This window comes from Typopeltis vanoorti, chromosome 8 (assembly GCF_054136105.1).
Source record: "Typopeltis vanoorti isolate ZY-2024b chromosome 8, IOZ_Tvanoo_1.0, whole genome shotgun sequence".
NCBI classification, from domain to species: domain Eukaryota; kingdom Metazoa; phylum Arthropoda; class Arachnida; order Uropygi; family Thelyphonidae; genus Typopeltis; species Typopeltis vanoorti.
Window position 1 is genome coordinate 90,250,277 of NC_143556.1, and position 25,225 is coordinate 90,275,501.

General features: G+C 35.4%; 1 protein-coding gene across 7 annotated transcripts in view; it reads right to left on the reverse strand.

Moving 5' to 3' along the window:
- The window catches only part of LOC150104186 (uncharacterized), a 712,768-nt gene that overhangs the window by 382,765 nt on the left and 304,778 nt on the right, over positions 1 to 25,225 (reverse strand). For all 7 annotated transcript variants that reach the window (XM_090396809.1, XM_090396815.1, XM_090396810.1 and 4 more), the window contains one exon: positions 5,384 to 5,461. In XM_090396809.1, the coding sequence (XP_090252935.1) occupies positions 5,384 to 5,461 (78 nt within the window). The remainder of the gene's footprint in view (positions 1 to 5,383; positions 5,462 to 25,225) is intronic.

Consider the following 25,225-nt stretch of genomic DNA (forward strand, 5'->3'; position numbering starts at 1 on the left):
TCTTTGATTCCTTTTACAGTATGCTTTCCTCTAATTCTAAGCTTCTTCAATAGCCTCCAGAACATTTTGCCACTTTTCTGATATTTATTTCCGAGCTCTTACCAAAGTCTTCCCATGATTTTTGGTTAGCAACTTTTCAATGTAATTTCATTCACTATTAATTTCAAATTTATTAATCATAAAATGGAACTCTGAAGAAGACCGCAGGCAATTGTATAAAAAAAATTTTAAATAATAAGATCATATCATAAAAAAGAAATACATTCTTCAAAAAATGCTCGTGACATGGGGGTTATAGATAAATATGCTCAATAAACTGATTAAAGTATAGGAATATTTTCTAAAAACAGTTATTCTGCTAGTCATTTTGTCATTTTTTAGTGGTTAGATATTCAATATAATAAAGTTCCAGCTATTCCAGTTGTTTTTAATTTCTTTAGAAAGAATTTTATGAAAAATTTTCACAATTTTTTTCCCTTTGAAAATATATATTTTTTAGAACTATTTTGGAGGTCCAACAATATAATAAGACTAACATCTCGGTCAATAAATAAATACACATACAGGCCACTGTTCACTTGGTTAGCCTAGTGGCTATGTGCTTCACAACCATATGCCTGAGGAAGGAGTTTCCTAGGTTCGATTCCTGTCGATGATGTGAGGAGCTCAAGGATCTTCCTCAGCCATAGCCAAGTTAGCCAGTCTTGGGCGTGAGAAGCAGGGTTTTCTCGCCAGTTTATCTGGGGTTTATCATCCAGAAAGCAAGCAAACCGGCCCCGTGAACACACAGGCTATAGTCATAGGATACCTCCAGGAAAAAGGAGTAACCAACCTATTCCGTAGGATTTCGGTTCTGAATGCTTACACAGTAAGAAGTGTAGGTCTATGAGTGAACGTAAATTTGGACAGGCCACTGAATTAGAAACTTTCAGTTGTTTCCCAGAAATCAGTGGTTTCTGTATAGGCATGCAACTGCCAATATCGATCCTGTTCAATTAAATATGCATAGTTCAGTGAGATAAGGGTCGAGAACAGCACAGCCTTCATTAAACGCTTTGGTCAATTGCTGCACATAGAAGTTCTGTTTGTCTGCACAAGCCATCTCAGACAAACGTGATTTATCCCTGACAAATGTCTCTAACTGTGGTCCTAATACCACAGTTAGGACAAGCAATATGGATTACTTTTCCACTGATTAAACACCCAGGATATAAAAGGTCTGCTATTATTCAGAAAGCCAAGAACTCGCAATATGCCCTTTATAAAACTCCAAAAGATTATTTTTTCTTCCCCCGTTGTGATCAACACTATTGGTAATTACTGATGGCAACTTTTTAAATAATTGCCTAGAACATATGGTGAAACATGTGAATAAGTATTTTGCATATATGCTGCATAAGTGTCATTTATGTATATCAGCATAAAAGTTTCTAATTTACGTGTATTTCACAGTATTATATAATTTTAATTATTTTTATCTCCCCACTCTCTTGGGGTGGGGGATAAAAATATGACAGTTTTTGATGATAAATTATATGATCACCCTATCCCATATATAATGTATTTTACAGGAAATAAGCTAGAGTAAACACTCTGCAAACTATTATCGAGTCCTTAGACTCATTTAAGGCTTAGACTTAAATATGATTTTGAGCACTATACAACATTTTTGCAGTATGTATCATACTTAGCCTTGAACTCATTCACAGTCATGGCACCTACAACAAACTCTGGCAACCCATTCTACCAATTTACTACTCTCCAAGCAATCTGGAGGAAAATCTATTCCTGACACCCTTGTTAACTAAACCTCTTACTCAGTTTCCAATGATAGTCCCTAGTTCTCCCACCACCAGACCTGTTCTGCAAAATTTCCTCATTAAGCTTGTAAAAACCCTTCAGTAATTTGTATGTCTCAATCATATTATCCCTTTCCATCTGTCGACCAATTTCTGTAACCCACAAATCTTCAACCTGTTCTTACAGTTCATTCCACAGACTGCTACCATTTTGGTCACTTGCCTCTGGATCCACCTTCTCCTCCTCATACCCAAGAAACCCAGGTAACCAGATCTGTGCATAGTAGTCAAGATGGGATCTTAACAAGGCTCTAAGAGGTATAATAACTTGTTTGTCTCTGCCCATTAGGGTATTCTTCGGTAACCAAGTAATCCAATGGGCTAAAGTGGTACATAGTAATATTTTAACCCCAAAATGCATAACCTTACACGTTGCCACATTAAACTGACATCCATTCTCCTTTGCCCAGACTGCCAGTCTATCCAAAATCGTCCTGCAAAATTCTAACATAGTCATTATTTACTATTGCTCTACCCAATTTTGCACTGTTGGCAAACAACTGAATAGTTCCTCTCAGATTTCCTATATCATTAATGTACATATTAAATATTAGCAGCATAAAGAACAGAGACCCGTGGAACACCACTAGTCACAGGCCATCTACTGAATAAACTACTCTCTCTCATATTTCTCAATCAAACACTCTCTTATCCTTCACCAACTTTATATCCATCCCCATGTCCTACAATTTATTAATTAGAATTCCATGCATTATCATGTCAAAAGCTTTTGTGAAGTCCAGTAGTATCACTGTAAAAAAAGTATCACATTATTTTTCCAATTCAGCTGTTACTGTTATATAAAACATGAGCATGTTACTGAGGCAAGACCTACCTTTCAGGTAACCATGTTGTCCCTTTCCCCATACAGTATCTCCTTTCTGTATTTTGCTCTTGACCAATTTCTCCAGAACCCTGACTATGACTCCTGATATGCTCATGGGTCAGTAATTCTCTACATTAGTCTTGGAGCCCACTTTATATAATGGAACTATCCCCCCCCCTTTCCTCCTCCTTGGAACTAATGCAGTCAAGACTTAGATTAAAAAATATGGTCATATGCAATCCCAATTCCATAGCACCTAAAACTCGAGGTGGTATACAACCTAATTCCATAGCTGTAATTACATCGAGATTCTGTAATATGCTATGCATCTCCAGTTAATTTACCTCAGTTTCCATATAAGCTTTCCTCTCTCTCGTTACTGCAATATTTACACCTGGATCATATACTCTTGCAAAGTGTTCACTTAGTAATTCTACTATTCCACCTGATTCAGTTACTTCCCTAACATCGTCATTCATTAAAATCATTCTGCCATAAACATTCTTTCTTTTACTTGCAACATACCAAAAAGAACTGTATGGGATTATCTTTGGCCTGAACTGCTAACGTCCCTTCATGATGGCAAAAATATACTCTGCTTTTGCCATCTCATCTCATCTTCCTTTTACCCTCTTTTACCTTGATGTGTCGAGTTTTTTTTTTATATTAATCATCGGACCTCAAACCGTTCACAGATAAGGTGGTCAAGTCCTATTCCCGGTTTATCCTATGTCCTGTGGTGTTGAGTTCTCAAGGCTGGTTTGTCTTCTGCTTTGTGGAATGAAAAAACCCCAGGATAAACTGGTGGTGGTGGGGGGGACCCTACTGTCCATGCCCAAGACCAGCAAACTTGGCTATGCCTGAAGATCCTTCAGTTCCTCACATCACCGACGGGAATCGAACCTAGGACACTCCTTCCCCAGGCATATGGTTGCGAAGCACACAGCCACTAGGCTAACCGCACAGACCTACTTTTGCCATTATACTCTTTATCCTGGGGGATAAAGAAATTCAAGGAGGAAGGTGACCAGCCTCCTTGAATTTCTTCCATAAAATTTTATTTTTTTTTGTAGCTCCAGCTTAATGATAGTATTCATCCATTTAACTCCACTTGATTTATTCTCCTGAATCCAGGCATGCAGTCTGCTATTACTTCCATCAAGCATCCTTTTCCACTTCTCATGCACTATCAACATCCAGCCCTTTCAGTTTTATGCCATGGCACTGATCCAAGCAATCTCCAAAGTTTGCCATACTTATCAGTCCTGTAATTCCACATATACCCCCTCTTAACTAAAAATTCCACTCCATTAGCCACCTTCCAGGTCAAGACCATACGATCACTCTCACCAATTGGTGGCAATGTGGTCATATTGGCTATAGACACATTCTCTGATGGAATGTACTAGTACATTCCATCACATGCCACCTCAAGTAATTATTTCTTAGCACCTGAATAAATTCCATATTCTTCTTCCTATGTGTCCTTTCCCCAAACTATCTCACTGATTTTCTATAAACCTGCTACAGCATTGACAGTTGAATGTACTATGAAAAAAGGTTTCCAGATCAATTTATAAATCTACAGCTGTGGCTAAGCTACTGTTGAGATTAATTAGGACTAAAATACAAAAAATCGATTGATAAAGGATTTTCTATCTTCAGCACAGGTTTGTAATGCTGCTTTAACAACTGCCTGCATTTTATGATAAAGCGACTGGATAGGGAAATACTAGTTTCCCTATCTAGTATAGGGAAACTAATATACAGTGATATTTTTGAACTCGAAATCTGGATCAATTTGAACTTGGTTTTTGAAATCTATATCTAATAGTAGAAAGTTGAGCTGAGATTTTGTTCTTGAAATAAAAGACATTAATGAAATTAACTTGCTTGTTTTATTTTTTTGTTAATCCCACCCATGAAGGTTGTAAACCTATTGTACATTAATACAGCAGGTGGGCATTAAGAATTAGATAATCAAAGCCCTATTATAGATACATGGAATCTATTCAGGTCTCCAGTAAGACTGGTCGTAGTCTCATATCAGGCAATGAAATCGATCTTCCACCTGAAGACATCCACAAACATTCATGCCTGCAGTGGAAATAGAACCCACAACCTACTGGTTGGAGAGTATACACCAAATCCCAGCAAGTTGTTTTGTATTTGTTAATATTATTTCATGGTGACCATGATATTATTTTGTTGAAGTGTTGTAGTGAGTTAGAGGGATGGTGATGTCAAGTCACTTTCAAAAGATTTAAATAGTGTTCATTTAGACAGATGTAACTAACTGACAGAGGGTTTAAGTTCCAAATTTTAATACTTTATTTCATTATTTTTACATAATCCATTATTGTAAGTAACTGATACAAAAACTTGCAATACATTTTCTGGTTCATATTATAAACCTGTTACCTCTTCCAACTAGTCACTTGATAGATTTGAATGTGCAACCCTGTCATTAAGTGATCAATTGCCAAAATGGTAACATATGCAACATGAAGTGGAAAATGAGTGGCCAGATGTGTGTGTGTGTGTGTTATAATATTAACATGGCCAATTAACACTATAAAAATAAATGCATATAGATATTACAGAATTGCTACTATGTTATTAAATAAAATAAAGAAAATATTACATACTTATTTTCAGATCAATAAATAAAACATGCTGAATATATAATAAATAGTACCTCTAAAAGAGAATTTTGTAACTCGCTAATCTTCTCATGAAGCTTAATCTTCTCAACAGCATACATTTCTTCAGTTTGCTATGAAACACCAAATTAAATTGAAATTATCATGAAGATACAAAAACCTAAATTCCTTCACTTTCCACTATTTTTAGAAGTGAAAAAAAGTACAGATATCAGAAAATTTTGCAGAAAACAATTAGAGAGACAGAATGTATCATAAAATTGAGCAAATTTAAAAATATCTCATTTTATAGTTTTTGAGTACTGAAAAATAAATAAATAAAATATAAATAAATAAATACATTCAACGAATGCCAACTTCATCATATGTATAAATTACGTTTTGTTTGTTTGTTTGCTTGGTTTATTACTATTTTTTCCCCCAAATAAAAGATAAAGAAAGTTTACAATAAGTCTAAAGTTATCTCCATGGGTACTATACCAGGGAAGAAATTTCACAGGACTGCATTTTGCCTTATGTCTAGATATATATACAGAAGTAAATAAAATATTGTATTATTATTTACCAAACTTTAAACTTTTAATTTTTTAGGAAATAACAAGGTATACTAGAATATTATTTATAAGACTTTAATTAATATCTTGCTATATTTTGGCAATGTTGCATTATCATCAGGGATCACAAAAAACAATGATATGAGTACACAGGCACTAACACTGGGTGAATGAGGCTGAAGAAAGGCAAGAAAGGCAACAGAAGTCAAGTCCAAGAGTCCTAAACGGTGCTCCCTAGTGGAATAAATAGGGTGGTCTTGGCTATTGGGCTGATGATCTTAGAATGTTTGTTTCTCAAATTTAGGGCAGTCTCATGCAACCAAATTTGTTGAGGTTTGCAAAGTTTTTTAGGGCTAAGGCAGATTTGAGGAATAGCCTTTTATATTGCATTTGCTGCAGTGTAATTGAGTGGCCTTCTCCAGCATATCCTGTGGTGAGCGTCCACAGCATGGTCAGCAAGTCGTGAGTGGCTGTAGTGGTAGAACTGGATATAGTCCTTGTGTTCAGAAATTCTGATATTGGCTGTCCTACCTGTTTGGCCATAGTAAGACAGTCTGCAATTGTAAGGGACTTACATTCTCCTGGTAGGTCTAGGGGATGTAGTAGCTGGTTTTTGGTGGAGCAGATAAGAGATGCCAATTTCTTATGTGGTCTGTAACTGGTTGTAAGGTCATATTTCCTTAGGATTTTTGTCAATTTTTCGGATGTGCTCCAGATATATGGAATGGTGATAGATTTTGAGTAATCTCTGCTTTGAAGGAGGACGGGAGGGGGTTGCAGTTACATGGTTACAATATTTTTTGGGGGGTTGTAGCCATTGACTAAGACACTGTTAAGGATATGGTGAAGTTCAGTAGTTAGGGAACTGTTACCAGAACTAATTAATTCTGAACTGTTATATAGGGTTTTTATACTCCCATACTGTTGGTGAATGTATCTACTGTAGGTATAGGTTTTCTGTAAATGGAGAATGCCAGGGATCCATCAGGCTGGCATGTAATCAGAGTGTCTAGGAATGGGAGACTGTTGTTGTTTCCATTTTCCAAGGTAAACTGGATTCTGGGGTGTTGATTGTTTAGGTGTGTTAAGAAATTATGGAGTGTATCCAGGATATGTGGCCAAATGGAGACATAGCATAGCCAGACAGTGGGGTTTATGTGGGGCAGAGTTTAAGGCTTTATCTTCAAAGGTCTCCATGAAGAAGTTAGCCAGGGGTGAAGAAAGTGGAGAACCCACGGCTGTTCCCTCTATATGTTTGTAGAATTTTCCTTACTAAACAAAATAGCCTGAATTCATGGTGAACTGAAATAGGTCTGAGATATTGGGAAGAAATATGGCTTAGATGCATTCTAAATTATGTCAGTGTGTTGGTGTGTGGTTTTCTATATTGGATTTAAAGTAGACTAAGTTTTTACGTCCCAAGTGGGGACACCTGTAACTCTCATCAGGCACGTCCCCTGGTGGTGGATAGGGGAATGCTTGTCATAGTTTATCATGAAGGGTAGGAGGGAAATAAAATACCTCCTGTGGACCATCAGGATAGCACTTCTCTCATAGCTGATCTGGGGGCCTCAAAGGTGGCAGTCCCACCACCAGACTCAGGTGCTGAAAGCTAATCCCTTATACCTTAAATTTTCACCCATTAAAAGAAATAACAAAGAGATAGCCGAACTGCCTAAATGATTAACGATGAAGCGAAGAAAAAGGTACATGAGATACAGAACATGGAACATTAAAAGTCTACAAGGAAAGAAAACGAATTAATAGATGAATTTAAAAAATCGAGACTGGATCTGCTAGCAGTCACAGAAACAAAAAAGAAAGGTCAAGGTTCCCAGAAAATGAAAGATGGATATATACTTTTCATTCAGGGGTAAACCCAAGAGAATGGGGAAAACAACGGGTAGCATGCATAATTAAACCAGATCTCAAAGAATATATTACTAAATGTCAACTAATAAATGAAAGGTTGTTGACAATCACTATAGATTTTAAATCAGATAACCAAGGATTCATTCACTGTAATTATTGCATATGGCCCAAATGCTAATGCTAATAAAGAAATTAAAGATGCATTCTTTGAACCCTTACAAAAGCAATTGAAGTTCAAGGGCATATTATACTAGTAGGAGACCTTAATGGCCGGGTAGGGAATCAAGTAGATGAGGAAACGAAACAAGTGTTGGGATCACAAGAAGAAATAACCCAGAATAATAATGGAGAAAGAAAATAAATCTTTGCCTCATAAATAATTTAGTAATAGTGAATACTAATGTTCAAGCATAAAGAAATCCATAAGTTAACTAGGGAAGAGCCCAGTAAAAATGAAAAATCTATAACTGACTATGCCATCATAAGCAGATCATACTGGAAGTATACAAAAAATGCAATATAGATGTCCTGAAATAGGCAGTGACCATTACTTATTAGTATTGGAAACAATCCATAAAATAAAAGTTGAAAAATGTAGAAAAGAAGCAAGGGAATAAATGTTAAGATAAAGAACTACAAACTAAAGAAAGAAGAAACAGCCATTGAGTATAAAAGTAAAACAGAAGAGAAGATGAAAGAAGTAGAAAAAGATATACGAAGACCAAGATGTAGAAAGCCTATAGTACAGGTTCAAAACACTTCATCTAGAAACAAGCAAAGAAATTTGTGGCGTACTATTAAATAATAAACAAAAGAAACATAAAACACCCTGGTGGACTGAAGAACTAAAAGAAGAAATTAAAAAGTAAAAGCAATTGTGGAAGAGATATATAACATCAAAGCTGCAGGTTGATAGAGAACTATACAACAACCAAAGAAATAAAGTTAAAACCTTAGTGAAAGAAGAGAAAAGAAAATGCTGGGCTTTGGACATACTTTAGAACAAAATTTTGAAGGAAACCAAAAACTTTTCTATAATGTTTTAAGAAGAATGAGGTCCAAGAAAGAATGCCCCAAAAAATTTATCAAAAATAAGGATGGAAAGTTGCTCACAAATTCTGAAGACATCATGGAAAGGCGGAAACAGTACTTCCAAGAATTACTGGAAAATGCAGGACACGGGAAAAAATATAATCCTAAGAGCAAGACATACAAGCAAAATAGAAGATCGAGGCAAGGAAATTCATGCAAATGAACTGTTAGCAACAATAAATAAAATAAAACTGGGCAAATCAGCAGGCCATGACCAAATAACACCAGAAATGCTAAAGAATTTAAGAACGAAAGCCACAAAATTTCTTTTACACCTATTCAATGTCATATGGATAAAGAAAATTATTCCCAAAGCCTGGGAAGTAGCAATAATAATCCCTATATTTAAGAAAGGAGATAACAAAGTAAATAACTGTAAATGCAAAAACCATAAAGGGATTTCACTTTTAAGCATTCCAGGAAAATTGTATGCCCGTATTTTAGAAGAGAGGCTTAGGAACCAAATAGAGGATACTGAACAAAATTCAATATGGCTTTTGAAAAAATAGAAGCACACAGGATCTTATCTTCAGTCTTAGACAAATATCAGAGAAAACATTTTAATATGGGAAAAGAACTACATGCAGGTTTTATAGATTTCGAAAAGGCCTTTGACCAAGTTCCCAGCTTAATATGGCAAACATTAAAGAAAAACAAGATACAAGATAATTTAATAGCAGCCATACAAAGCCTCTACAAAAGTAATAGAAATTACGTAAGAACTTGTAATAATAGATCAAAAGAATTTGAAAAAAAATGTAGGAGTGAGCCTTGAAAAGAAGCAAAAGTCATGTGTGAAATCCTGGTTTCTTTCAGTTTCCTGTATCCTAGGTGGAACTTTTTTGTTTTTGTTTGGCATGTCTTTAAAATTTCATCTTTTTCATTATAGTAATAGATGAAATTTTAAAGACATGCCAAACAAAAACAAAAAAGTTCCACCTAGGATACAGGAAACTGAAAGAAACCAGGATTTCACACATGACTTTTGCAGATGATGTAGTGATTCTAGCAAATACAGCTGAAGATTTGCAGTAAAACATCAACGTTTGGTATGAAAAAACAAAAAAAAGGAATGACCATAAATATAAATAAAACTAAAACAATGATCATATCTCGAAACCAACCAAAACACATAATAAAAATATAGAACCATCAACTGGAACAAGTTCACTCCTTTAAATACTTGGGATCATATATACAAGAAGATGGTAGACTAGACACAGAAATTAACAACAGGATAACAGGGGAACAAAGCTATTCTATGCAATGAAAGGCCCATTCCTAGATAAGAAAGAAGTTACCCAGAATACCAAAATGGCAGTGTACCACTCAGTGTTTGTACCAACATTAACATACAGTTGCGAGTCCTGGTGTTTAACAACAGGAAACACAAATAAACTACAAACAATTGAAATGAAATATCTTAGGAAAGTGGCATGAAAAACAAGACTAGAATGAATAAGAAATCAAACTATAAGAGACAGCCTTCAAGTTGCACCTCTGAACCAATTCATAACACAAGTCCAAATGAGGTGGTTTTGACATCTTAATGGAATGGAAGAAGGAAGAATAGCAAAAACTGTTGAAAGCCAGAAAATAGGAAAAAGAAACATAGGCAGGTGCAGGAAATTAAACAAAAATTAGAAAAGAAGGGAATTAACTGGAAAGAAGCAAAAGAACAAGCCTCAGACAGGACAGCATGAAAATCTCTTTGGCAAAATCTCAATGCTTAAAAGCACAAGAGGTCATAGACGAAGAAGAAGAGTTTTATGTTTCGAGGTATGTTGCTAGTATATTGTGTGAGTACTTTGGCTAAATGTTTGGCTAATTCGTATGTGGGCAAATCAATGCCATCCACAATGGGACATAATGGAACATTTTGTTTATGGATTTTTGATAGTCCATATTTATCTGTAGGTTGGGGTCCAGAGTTATGTTTTAGCCTGCGACTTCAATAGGTAACATTTTTAAAGAGCCTATGGAGTGTTCTGATTTGTGTGCTGGTGGGATCATAGTCTATAAGGATACCACAGGATGTGAAAGAAGGCCACTCTATTACACCACAGCAAATACAAGTATGAAAGGCTATTCCTTGCATCTGCCTTAGCCCTAAAAAATTTTTGCAAGCCTCAACAAATTTGGGTGCATACATTCTAAGATCATCAGCCCAACAGCCAAGACTACACAATTTAGCCCACTTGGGTGTACCATTTAGGACTCTAGGCTTGACTTCTGTTTTCTTCAGTCTCATTTGTTATTGCCTGTGTGTCCATATTGTTTATTGTGATTCCTGATGATGGCAAATATAGGAAGGTATTAATTAAAGTCTTTTATAATTAATATTGTCCGTGCAGTTAGTCTAGTGGCTATGCACTTCGCAACCATATGCCTGGGGAAGGAGTGTCCTAGGTTTGATTCCCATTGACGACATGAGGAGAGCTGAAGGATCTTCCTCAGTCATAGCCAAGTTAGCCCGTGTTGGGCATGGACAGCAGGGCTTTTTCTACCAGTTTATCTGGGGTTTTTCATCCTGCAAGCAGGCAAACCGGGCCCGTGAATACACAGGATACAGTCATAGGATATAGTATGGCAAGGAAGGCAATGGGAAATCACCTTGCTCATAGTCATTTTCCTAGATGGTGGTGTATATATAACTGCCCCTAAACAGCCAAAAGGCGATAACCACACAACAACATAATTAACATTCTAGTATATGTTGTTATTTCAACAGATCAACAAGACCTCCAGGAAGAACTATTCCTGATATCTAACGACCTTACCATGAATGGATTTCCTTGAATATTCGTCCACAAGGTACTTTTCTCTGACCCCCCACAAAGACAACGAGATGACATATGTTATATTTCTACCATCGTCATTCCATACTTAAGGACAGTTTTGAATAAGATTGCAAGACTCCTTAGACCACATAAAATAAGAGTGGCCTTTAAACCTACAGAAACGATTAGGCAATACTTAAGATCTCCTAAAGATAGCCATCCTTTCTTCAAATATGCTGGAGTTTACAACATACCCTGCTTATGCAGCTTGAATAACATCGGCTAGACTTCAAGGAGCCTTGATATTAGGCAAAAAGAACACATTGGTGACATCAATAATAACAGAGAAGAAAAATCGGGGTTAGCTTTTCATTTCTCAAGAATGAACCATATCATAGAGTGGGATAGAAGCACAATTCCTTACATAGAGGAGGACTTCCACTCCCGTATTTTTAAAGAAACCACAGCAGTTGCCTGCTGTATACAAAACCTTAACAGGAACCAAGGACTAATCTTGCCTGTGATCTGGAAGACCCTTATTAGATCTCTTAACTCACCAGAACTGAATTACAGTGCCAGCTATAGAACGTTCCTAAATAACAACAAGCGAGATCATGCATGCTCTATACATGTATTGTACGCACTCTGTTCTTTGTCTAATATAATTGGAATCGGTTGATTATAGTTTGTAACAGTTTTTTACTTTTTAGTGCCTTACATCAGTTATGTACCCTGAAGATGCCAACAGCCTTAGTTGGTGAAACTAGTTGGTATAACATAGTTGTTTATTATATGTATACTTGATCAATATAGTCCCATTAGAAGTCATTCCAGAGTTTTATGGTCAAGAAAATTAAACATTTTTTAAGAAGAATTGCCAAACTTTTAAGATTTCAGTTGGGGAGAAATCACAACCATCAGGTGGCATGATAAGACTGGTTATAGAACTAAAAGTGAACTGCTGTGTTTATTTGCAAAAAAATGCCAAGAGCATCAAAAAAAAAAGGGGGGGGAAAGATGAAATTATTACACTGATTGAGTTTGTTCATTCAAAAACTGTTCGAATAAGTGAAATGTGGTTGAATGAGGATGATATCCTGACAGGAAGAGAAATAGAAAGGCATTGTTTTTCTTGAGGATACAAAAAACAAGAAAGGAGTGCTGCTGTTGATGATAGCAGTGAATTATGTCTACATAAGTTGCACATACAAGAGAGAAATAGTGGTAATGGTTTTTGAGGCAGTATGGAATAGAGGTTGGCTGGAAAAGATACTTAGATGGATGTTGTTACAGGCTAGAAAATACAGAGCAAGGGGATGAAGAAATGTATAAGCAACTTGGGTTAGAGAATGAGGGAAGGATAATGATTACAAATGATTTTAATTGTAGTCATATAGATTGGAATGCAGAGATGGCATTTAGGAAAAAAGAAAATCAATTCCTTGTGACAACTACCACAGACAGTATGCAAAGAAGGGTATGGCAAGGATCGAGTCTTAGATCTCATAACTTCATCAGAGGATATAACTGTAAGTGGGATGTCACTTTTCTCTCTAACTGGTGAGAGTGATTGTGGAGTGATCACCTGGATGGCGGCTGAGGAATTAAACAGGAAGAAGATAAATGCTTCTTGTGCACTGACAAAGCAATATTAATGGCATCAAGGTGTGAATGTCTTCTGAAAGTGGAAAAGGTTTTGCAGTCTCTTTTTCACTATGGTGCACAAATTTTCTATTGAGTTAATGACAGGAGAGTTATCTGGCCACTGAAGCAATTGGATGTTGTGATTTTTGAGGAAATCTCACTTTTTTGAAGTGTGGCATGGAGTGAGATCTGCTGGAAGATGAGTTCTCTGTCTTTCTGGATCTGTACAATCACTCTTTTCTCCAATACTTTTATGTATTGGTCACATTTCATCATACTGTTAACAGACACAAGTGATCCTGGACAGTCATGTGTAAAACAGCCCCAGAACATCTTTTTAGCTGTGTGTTTAAAAGATTATTTAAAAGGTGAGTGGGAAAAGTCTTCTCAGCTGCTGATTTGCCAACTTAGGGTACTCATTTTTGTACACTTTTGCCCACTGGAGCCTCTTTTTCTGCATAGCCTTCGAGTGGTTCTCTCTGCTTCCAACAATCTTCTATGGACTGTCATGTCAGAAACATTAATCCCACTAGCTGCCAAGTCTCAGTCTACAGCAGACAATCTTGGATTCATTTTGCTTTTCCTAACTAATAAACAATTTTGAAAAAGTGTGGTTTCCTTTTTTGCCCACATTTTCCTTTTCTGTCAGGAGAAAAGCTACAAAATCTGTGAGATTTTGCAGCTTTATGACTTTCACACTAGGCAGTGTCACATACCAGGTTTCCCTTCAAGAGTGAGCTTGTGCTTCATGATACATTCCTTTTGCATTGAACAGGCATGTTTAAAAAGTTTTTGATTAATTTAATTGTAAAATTAGTACTTCCTTAATGATAATGTATAGGGTCTGTGGGAGAGGAGCTGTTTTATTATGCAGAGTCAAGTTGTTTCATTCCAGATATCTCCAACTTACACTAACTATCACTCCATACAATACACAGACTAATTATTACTAAGTATTTAGTAGTGCAATAAAGCTACTTGTTTTTCTTGCATTTGCAGTATGATATCTGTTAGAGAGGAGATATTTATCACTGTACAGGGACATTTTTCATTCATCTTCTAAAAGAATAGGTGTAATGAACAAAACCCTGTTTTGTTCATGTTATTAAAAATAAATCCTTCTGTGTTTTATGGCAAGCACACCAGTGGCATTAAACAAAATATTTTCAATTTCTGCATTAATTCAACCTTGGTATTACCTCAGGGTCTGGCTCCCACTGAAGAGACCTCAATAAAAGTTGAAACTGGTCTGGGTAGTGACCCTTCCCATAATGCATAGCATTATACATGTCGGCAAGGAGATGTGCTTTGCATTATGGGATACTAAGGCAAGTGATGTGAAGTCATACCACCTTTATCATGAGTTGCCCAAATCCTGAAAATACTTCAGCCACAAACTTTGCTTACACTTGGATAAAGCATTAAATCAAGTATATAATTTCTTGGTATCTTTAATTTAAAATATTTCCAAATTTCTGTTTTATTTGTATGCTGTACTTAAACATATTTAAATCTGGAGAAAAGAGCAAAGCTAATAATAATAATAATAATAATAATAATAATAATGGTAAGTACCTGCTGTATTTCTGTTTGGGACACAGAATACAAAGTAATATAGAGAAAAATGTACCAAATCAAACCACTCTGTAAAACTACTTAAATAAAAATCGTGGGAAGACTTTGGTAAGAACAGAGAAAATAAATATCAAAAAGATGGGAAATTTTGCAGACTATTGAAAATTATTAGAAACAGAGGAAATAGTACTGTAAAAGGAATCAGAGATGATAAAGGTAACATAAAAACTGAAGATAAAGACATCCTTCATGTATGGAGTAATTACTTCAAAAGATTGCTAAAATGAAACAATAACAAAAATAAAATAAGGTTAAGGCAGCTGGAGTAGATGTCATTCCACAAGAAATGCTCAATTTCTTGTAGAATGACAGTAGAGCTCTACTCTAATGATTAGAGTAGAGATCTCAATAGTACCCATCTACAAAAAGAGAAATAAAACTGAGTGTGAGAATTAGAGGTATTTCCCTACTGAATATTTCTGGTAAGATTTATGTAAGTATACTTGAGAAATGGCTGGGAAGGACCATGAAAGGGAAGCTTGGTGAAGAACCAGGTTGATTCAGGCTAAAGAGAGTATCAGCTTTTCACTTTAAGACAAACAGTTCAGAAATCATGGAAGTGTAGCAAGGATCTATATTTAAGTTTCGAAGATCTGGAAAATGCAAATGACAAGGTGCCAAGAGAAAAGTTATTCAAAACACTACAATTATATGATGTAAATGGGACATTATATCAAGCAATACTTAGTCTTCATTTGAACTGTAAGTCAGCAGTTAGAAATGAAGGAGGTACAGGAAGATGGTTTGATTTTTGAATCAAGGATGTAAATTTCTGCTACTGTTAATCATCATCTATATGGATCACATTATAACATTAATGTTGGATATTAAACTGGGATTAAAATTAGATATGTTAACCTCAGTGTTTTACTTTATGCAGATGGTGTTATATTTTATATAAATCCAGTGCAGGTCAGCAAGATTCCTTGAATAAATTGAATAACTGATGTAATAAATGTAGTATGAAAATCAGCAATAAAAAAAAAAAAACAATTAAAATAGGCAGAAACATTGAAAATATCAATTGCATTTTGAATGGAGAACCTACAGAACAAGTTAAACATTTCAGCTACTTAAGCACAATTTTTAGTGAACATGGCAATTAAATATTTAAATAGACAAATGAATTAGCAAAGCTGATATGGTAGGAAGTAAATTGAATAAATTTATATGGAATCTCATCTCTCTCATCTCATCTTCATTTTCCCCTCTTTTACCTTGCGGTGTTGAGGGTTTATTAATCATCAGACCTCAAACCATTCACAGGATAAGGTGGTCAGCCATACACCCCGGTGTATCCTATGTCTGTAGTGTTGAGTTCTCAAGGCCGGTTTGCCTGCTTTGTGGGATGAAAAATCCCAGGATAAACTGAGGAAAAAACCCTACTGTCCATGCCCAAGACTGGCTAACTTGGCTATGGATGAGGAAGATCCTTCAGCTCCTCACGTCACCGATGGAAATTGAACCCAGGAAACTCCTTCCGAAGGCATATAGTTGCGAAGCGCACAGCCACTAGGCTAACCGCACGGACTATTCATATGGAATAATACAGAAATTAGTCAGAATACTAAATTGGCTGCATTCGAAGGCAATGTTCAAACCAATTTTAACTTATGGATCTGAGAGCTGGGTTGGAAATAAAACTCTTGATCAAAGACTGGAGAATGCAGATAAGAGAATTCTCAGAAAGATTAGGGGAGTGAACAGATGGCATTAATGGTAATATCATATTAAAAATAAGGATATTAGAAAAGAACTTAACATTGTTATCATTCAGGAATGTGTTAGTAGAGCTAATCTCAGGTGGGATGGCCATTTAAATAGAATAGGAAAGAAAAGATTACCAAAAAAAAGTGTTCTTTATGAGGCTGGCAGGAAAAATACCCAGAGGAAGACCAACGTCTAGGATACAGTAAAAAGTGCCTTAGAAAACAGATATATATATAAGATCTGATAATACTGGAATGTTGACAAATAACAAATTAACATGAAGGCAAATTGTCAACTGGAAGTTAGCAATGATGTAATACTATCATAATATCCTGTATATCCCCTCATGTTTCATATTGTACTGATGGTACTAGTTTACAGGAAATTGATAAGGTTGGAGATTTGGGGATGATAATGGATAGAGATTTGAAATTCAGAGATATATTGCAAGAGCTGGAAAAATAGCTCAGAGGATTACTTGGATACTGAAGAACATACCAACAAGTAAAGGTAGGGAGATTATTATTCCTCTTTATAAGGCTATGATTCGGCTACATGTTAACTACTGTGCACAGATTTGGTCATCTGAGTTTCTTGGTGATCAAGAAGTAGTGGAGTCGATTCAGAGACAAGTTACCAAACTGGTAACAGGTCTGTAGAATGTTCTCTATGAAGAGAGAGATTGAAGGTGTCTGGGTTGCAGAGTTTAGCTGACAGACAGATGAGAGGGATATGACAGAAACTTATAAGTTATTAAAGGGATAAAGAAATAAAAAAAATTTAATACATGCAGAGTAGGAGGAAAACAAGGGGCCACACTTCGCAGTTGTCTAAGAGGGTGGTTCGTAAGGGTGTGCAGACTAGGTTCTTTACTTGGAGAAGGGAGAATGAATGGAATGGATTACAAGAGACAGTTGTGAGCACCCCAACAGTGAATAGGTTAAAGCAGATGTATGGTAGGTATTGTGTTAATGGATAGTATGGTTCTTCCGCAATGAGTCTTTTGACTCTATGGATTACCAATCCTTCTGATGGAGAGAGTCTACTATAGGTGTAGTCAACACCTGAGCAATTCATGGCAAAGGTGGAGTAAGCTGTATACACTTTACCACCTTCCAAAAATCAACTCATCTTGTGGACTGACAGGCTTGTCTTAGATATTAAACTGATAAAAACAGATACTACAGTTTCATTCTTGGCCTTTAGGGTAGATAAAAGTGTAGCATCTGTTCTTATCAGCTTAATAACTGATTTTTGGAAGGTGACGAAGTGCTTAGGGCTTTCTTCACCTTTGCCATGATGTTCCTGTTATTGTACAGTGTCAGTCCACTTGCGGTATCGCTTCTTGACATATATACATATATTGTAGATGTGTGTGGGTCAAAGATGTAAAATGTATTTATTTATGTATTTTATTTTATTTTTTGTGGGTCACAATCGGCACAGTTTGAAAAACATTGCTAAAGTATTATTCCACTCATCATTTATTGGAATATGCTCCCACTAACACTTAGTTCATTACTAATAACAGGCTTCTTGAAAATGCCATGTCACCTCTTGGCTTGTAGAAGTTGCAAATAAATTAAAACTTAGACTGCCCCAGCCCCCAAGATATATGGGATGCTAAAAATCTACAAACAGAATGTGCAACTGTTGCATGTGTGAATTGCAATGATTCACCTGCCTACATATTAGCCAAATACTAAGCAAGTACTCTCTCAAAATACTGGAACACTACTTCACATAAAGAACTTTGATAGAAAACCTCATCTGCAGTATTAACATAACAGTTAGTTTTGACGTCTCGCTGTTCATCAACATTCCACTCAGACATCAAGACCTAATCCTAATGTTGAATTTCCCCTTGATATCTCCACCTTGTTTCATTTGGCAAGGAACATACTACAAACATAAAGGTTACTTATTTCATATGAGGGTCTCCCCTTTCCTCTCCCATTCCTTGGGATGTGTTGAGCCCTCCTAATGAGGGTATGTATTTATGACTGTAAATCCATGTATGTTCACAGGGCCAGTTTGCTGTTCTGAGGGACAAAAAAAAAAAAAAAAAAAACCAAGTTTCCAGACTCATCTTTAGTTGAAAGAGACCAGATAAAGGTTCCTCACATCATGAATGAGAATCAAACCCAGGTCTTTATGACCAAAGGGCTTCGTCTATACCAACTAAACTATGGAGGCTCTTAACATAAAGGTATTATAATGGATGGGCTTTCCATTTTTTCTCTCTAACTTTTTTTATAGAGACATCTGAAGCTTACTGAACTCTGCCCTACAGAGACCTAACATCTGGTAATGCTCTACAGAACATTTTTAACTCATCTAATTACACCATTCTCCATTTAGCTATATGGTCCAGGCAGAATAAGCATATTTTTAAGTCATCTGAACAGCCAAAATATTATGATCCAATAACTTTAGAAAAAGAAAAAAACACACTCCCTCCCAGACAGACTATCATAAATCCATCAGAATCCCCACACAGCCACAGAACTTCTGAGTAGTTATCAAAAATCAAAAGAAATCAATGATGACCACTTTCAGACCACATATGTACATAAACAAAAAGGGTTCACTTATTCACTTTCCAAAAGATCAGCTATGATCCCTAGATTTGCCATGTCTACTGAATGCCCAGCAGCTGTCACCTGTTCTACTAAGACCCAACAGACAGAACCACCAGCATCAAAATCTCTGAAGACTGACTACATTCAGTATCGCCAATACAGCCACTTGGGCTTGCAGACCAAGTCCTGAATATACACTACAGCATCTGATGGAGGAAGGCCAAAGAAATGCATATTCTCGGATTCTCAACTGAGAGGTCACGCATCCAATCATACTTATGTACCCAAGGTGACAATTAATGATTTCAGGCTTTGTTTTGTTTCTTCAATTCAGTCTCACTTACTCATAGGTGTCTATATGCATGTGTAAAAATCTCACATATGCGTTTTATTTATGTTCATTTTTTACAGTTTATGAAAATTTTATTTAACGAGGAACACATTTTGTTATATGATAAGATAATCTAAAAGTATATATGTGATTTGTTCACATTTAGTAATGCAGTCATATGCTTGGTATTATTGGAGACTTAAATCTCACAATGAAGCAGACTTAAATGTGATTTAAGTAGTAAACTTGCTTACCATATATTGTAATCCTTAGGGAATAACACAGCAATATTGTATGCATATTATTTGTAAGTTACAGTAGTATTCGTATGTTACAATGGGTGTACAATGTGTGAGTACTGTAACAACGGCAGCCATGTTGTCACTTGAGTATTTTTTTTTTTTTTTTTTATGTTGGACGCATATACAGGAGGTTGGCTGGTCAACCTATAGTACGTTAGTACCGTATATGGGTGGTGGCTTGCGAAAGGAGAAACTTGTTTACATTAGATTTGAACGCCTGAAGGTTGTATTTCTTAGGAAATACGGGGGAAGACTGTTCCACAATATTGCAGTAGCAGGGATGAATGAGAAGGAAAAGAAACTTGTTCTGTGGGTATCAAGGTGTAGTGTGAAAGGATGTTGGGCAATAATTCCCCCACCCTGTACTAAGCCCATTGGGGTTAGTACAGGGTGGGGGAATTATTGATGCTGTTTCAGATGAACATTTCCCATGGAAATATTTATAGAATACAGAGATTGCGGAGACCAGGCGTCTATGTGAAAGTGGGGGGAGCGAGTTGGTGAGGGATGGGTCATTTATTAGTCTAATTGCTCTCCTCTGTAATGAGTCAAGCATTTTGATGGAGCTTTTTGGAGCCCCACTCCAAATGTGAGAGCAATATTCGAGAGTTGGGCAGATTTGTGACTTGTATAGTGTTAACAGCTGTTTAGAGGTGAAGTAGTGTCTTGAGCGAAAGAGGAAGCCTAGTTTTCCAAGTTTGCTTGGAATCCTCAGTAACAGGAATGCGAGGAAGTAAGAGTAGGAAAGCAAGAAAGGAAAGCTGAAAAGGTCTAATAAACAGTTAAGTTCTTGATTCTTGGAAAAGTTTTATATGCATCTTGAATTACCCTCCAAGGATAGGGAATTGTGAAATTAATAATTGAAGTACAGTATGAGAATATTATGTGCTTAATGAAAGGCAAGTGATATATGTTCCAAGGAGCAATATGGACTCTGCAAGACAGACTTCTTTCTTGCAGAGTCCATATTGGAAGTCTATTGGAATTGCATTTGGAACTGCTCAATTTCTATTTTTTGAGAGATTATTCTTTATGCATACTTCAGAAAAGGAAAGATAGATGCATTAAAGGAAATTTGTATATGGCCAAGTGAGAATACAAAACTTTTAGCTAAAAACAAATTGAATATAGCTAAATGCTATATTCAATTTGTTTTTGTAAAATATTTTGTGTTATCTCTCAATAACTGTGAAAGTCAGAGTATGAGGGATATTATTAAGCTCATTTATGTAATTCTAGAAATGGCCATTTAATTAATCCTTGTATGTATTATCTATTGTATATAATTATATGTTTAAGTAAATATTTTATTTATTTTTTATAATTGAGCTTCATTCTTTAGAATACATGTTGATCCTGAAGCCAATATACCACAGATATGAATCTGAAACATTATTATTATCCCAAGACCTCATGGAGTCAAAGCCTCACCCTGGGAGGTCCTTTTATCACACACACAGTTCATCATACCGTGTCTTAAACACACTCAAACTCCTTGCAGACACCACACTCTCAGGCAAGGCATTCCAATCATTTATAACTATGCACGAAAAAAACTTGCTTCTCACTCCCCTACTCACACCCTCTTTATACAGTTTCCAGGAATGACCTCTGGTTCTCCCCTGATCTCCCACTATTTTCTGTAGAACTTCTCCAGCAGTGATCCAACATTATAAACAACAAAAAATAAAATTAAACACAGGGATCCCTTGATTAAGGCGATTAATTAATCAATATGTTACCACATATCAAAATTGCATTAATCAAATATAATAATCAATGGTAAAAATTACAATTTATTCATGATCGATTACTGTATTAATAATTCGTTTTATATGCTACTCTTTTAGAAAAGATAAAAAATGAATGCAAAGTAAATGTTTAATAAATGCTTGTTAGTTACTGCAATTTTTTATCAAAAAAATTTATTAAATGTCGTTTGAACATTTTTAGTGTTTTTTCTATCAGCATAAATTCTACGATAACAAGCAAAATGATCCTGTAGAACTCGGGAAATAAGCATTCTTCAATTAACATCTGGAGCCATATCCATTAACTGCTTGAGCGATTCTAAACTGTGAAATATTCCATCCAGTTCTTTGATTGTTATCTCCTTTTGAACCTCATCTTCACATTCCGTTTGTTCGTTGTCTTCATATGTGTGTTGTTATTCAATTTCAAGAAGATCATTGCCACTGAAATCTTTTGAATTTGAATCCAATAATTCTTTAACATCATCTGCATCAACACCATCAAAACCAAAGTCTTCACCAATTGCAATGATTTCTTCAACCACGGTGTTCACAGGATTTTGAAAACCACCTAAGTCATTAGCGGATTCTGAAAAAGGTTTTTCCAAACAGCTCTCATGCAGCTAGAAGACACTTGCTCCCACGAATAATGAATGTTTTCAATTGCGTGTTTAGTGTTAAAAATTTTCCAAAATTCTTGGAGCCTAATCACATTTCCTCTCGTTGTTGTTTCTACTGCCTTTGAGAATGTCTTTTTAAGAAAATAGGGTTTGAAAGTTGCAATGAGGCCCATGTACATAGGTTGTAGCAATAACGTCATATTTGGTGGAATTTTGGTAAATTTAAAGACACGTTAATTAAAACTCTTGCTGCATATATAAAGGGATCGTCGCAATTAATTTCGCTGCGTTAATCAAAACTGCTTAAGCATGGGATACCTGTATATTGTTGTTTACTTCATGACTGTCTTTAATATAACAAATTTGGATATAAGTGGAGAATAACATATGTGGAACAAAACAATCTCACAAATTAAAATATAACAGATGCATCTTTACCTGTATACTGTTCTTCGAAGATGCCAATTTGACTTTGGCAAAATAAAGGAAATAGCAGTTAAATTTTAGTTACTGTATCATCTACATTTTATTTCTTTCCTAAAAATATGATTGTTGTGTGTTCTATGTTGTTTTGCACTCTTCATTTACACTTTCTATTTTCTCTCTCTCATTCCATATAAATTTATTCACCGAGTTTCAACCATACCAGTTTTAATCTATTTCCATGTTCAAATTTTTCATCATAAAAAATATGCAGTTAAAATTTTCCCATTTTCAACCTATTTTCATGGTTTATTCTTTTTATTGCAGATTTTCATACTAAATTTACTGCATTCAAATTAAGTTATTCAATTTAATTAAAGAGAACATTTAATTCAATTTCTTCAATTAAACTTAATTTAGTCAAAAGGCCACTTAAGGGTGCAAGATAATTAAAGGAAAACTGATCAGGGACTGACTTATATGTCCAATGTGCTGTTGTGTAGCCTGTTAGCAAATGTTTGCAATACAGAACTGAGGAGGGGCTGACAATTTGGGATGTAGACAATCAAGTCTGTTTGCCTTCATGAATGTAAAGATTTAAAAAAAAAAAAAAAAGAATATTCTGAATTGAGTATTCATTTCCAGCACATTTTTTTTTCAAAATGAGTGGAAGAAATGCTTACTGATGATCACAAAACAAAATACATAGTGGTCAGCACTGAACTTATTTTTTTGTCACAGTATCATAACGGAGCGACAAATTTTCGAACCATGTTGCAATACAAGAAGAGATGAAATCTGCATTTCTCAGAGAAAAAGCAGCAATCAGTATAATGGGGGTATAAGGATCTCCAAAGACAAAGATAATCAAGCAGATTCTTTCCACATAAAGATCACATGTACTGTGTTTGGGACAGACAGTGTTTTACTCAAAGAATCTATGAAGATTATACCATGAAGGAAAAGTGGGATTAGAGCAGATATCAAAAAGTAAAAATTATGCAGACATACTTGAGAAGAGGCTAAGAAAATTTGTGGAAAAGAAACATGGAGAAGAATTTCAGAAATCAGATCAAACTGAAGATATCAAGATTAGGTTTTCATTTAAGACAAACAGTTAAAAAATTATTGGAATATAACAAGGATCTGTATTTATGTTTTGAAGACCTGAACAAGGCATGTAACAAGGCATCAAGAAAAAAAAAACTTTCCAAATGCAACAAGTATATGATGTAAATAGGACTTATGTTGAGTAATATATAGTGAAGAGGTGAAGGAGGTAAAAGAAGAAGATAGTCTGATGAAAAAAAATTAGGTGCAAAACAAGGATACACAATATCTCCACTGTTATTCATCATCTATATGGATAATATTATGATGAAAAGCAGCATTAGAGGAGATATCAAAATTGGAGATGATGATCTTGGCTTTTATTCAGATGATGTCATACTCTTAAAGCTAGAACAAAACTACAAGATTCCTTATCTAAATATATACTATGGCAACTTTGGTATGAAAATCAGCAATAAAAGGCAAAGAAGACTATGAAAATTAGCAGGAACATCATTTGCAATCTGAACAGAAATCTATAGAACAAGTAAACACTATAGACCAGCGCTTCCCAAACTGTGGGCCGCCCCCTTGGGAGCCGTAGGTTTTGTTGAGGGGGGGGGGCCGTGAAATGATGAAAACAAATTGAAAATGTTTTAAGACTAAATACGTTTCTTAAAAGAAACGTATTTAATTTTTATTATTTCTTTTTGTTATTTTTTATATTTTAATGGAAAAAAATCACACACTGGTGCTGGTTCACAAATTTTGCTTCCTGTGTATTTCGGCGCTTAATGAATATTAGTAAATACAGTAGGCCACCCGTATCCACGGGGTTTGGTTACATCATCTTCCGCGGATACCTGAAACCGAGGATAGTAGCGAACCCTATATATATATATATATATATACTATGTTTTTTCCTATATATAAATACCTATGACAAAGTTTAATTTATAAATTACTCACAGTAAGAGATTAACAACAATAACTAATAATAAAACAGAACCATTATAACAACATACAGTAATAAAGTTATCTGAATGTGAATGGAATCTTAGCAACCTAAGATGTGTGTGTGTTGCTTTCTCCACCTTTGCAACAAGTTGCCCTGGTGTTGGACAATCTCTAGAATCAGCCAAACTGTCTATTACTAAAAGAAAGAGCCATACGGCTTCATTTCGGCGATGTAAAATTACATAAGCAAAGTGGATATTAGATCCAACATTATTTCAAAGCAGAATGTTTGTAGAGACTATGAAAGTTTCGTAAGTTGACCTTTCGTATGTTAATATCTTTGGACCGGGGTTGACCGCGGATGAATGAAACCACGGATACGGGGATCCTATTGTATATACTTTTGAAATGTATATATTGTATATACTTTTGAAATGAAACTTCATATAAGTTTCATTTCAAAACAGAAATCTAAGAATTGAAATTTCAAATATTTCACCTGATATGGTGTAGCAGTATTGAAATACATCCATCACATTAAATTATTAAACTTCTTTTATGTTTTTAATTCTTT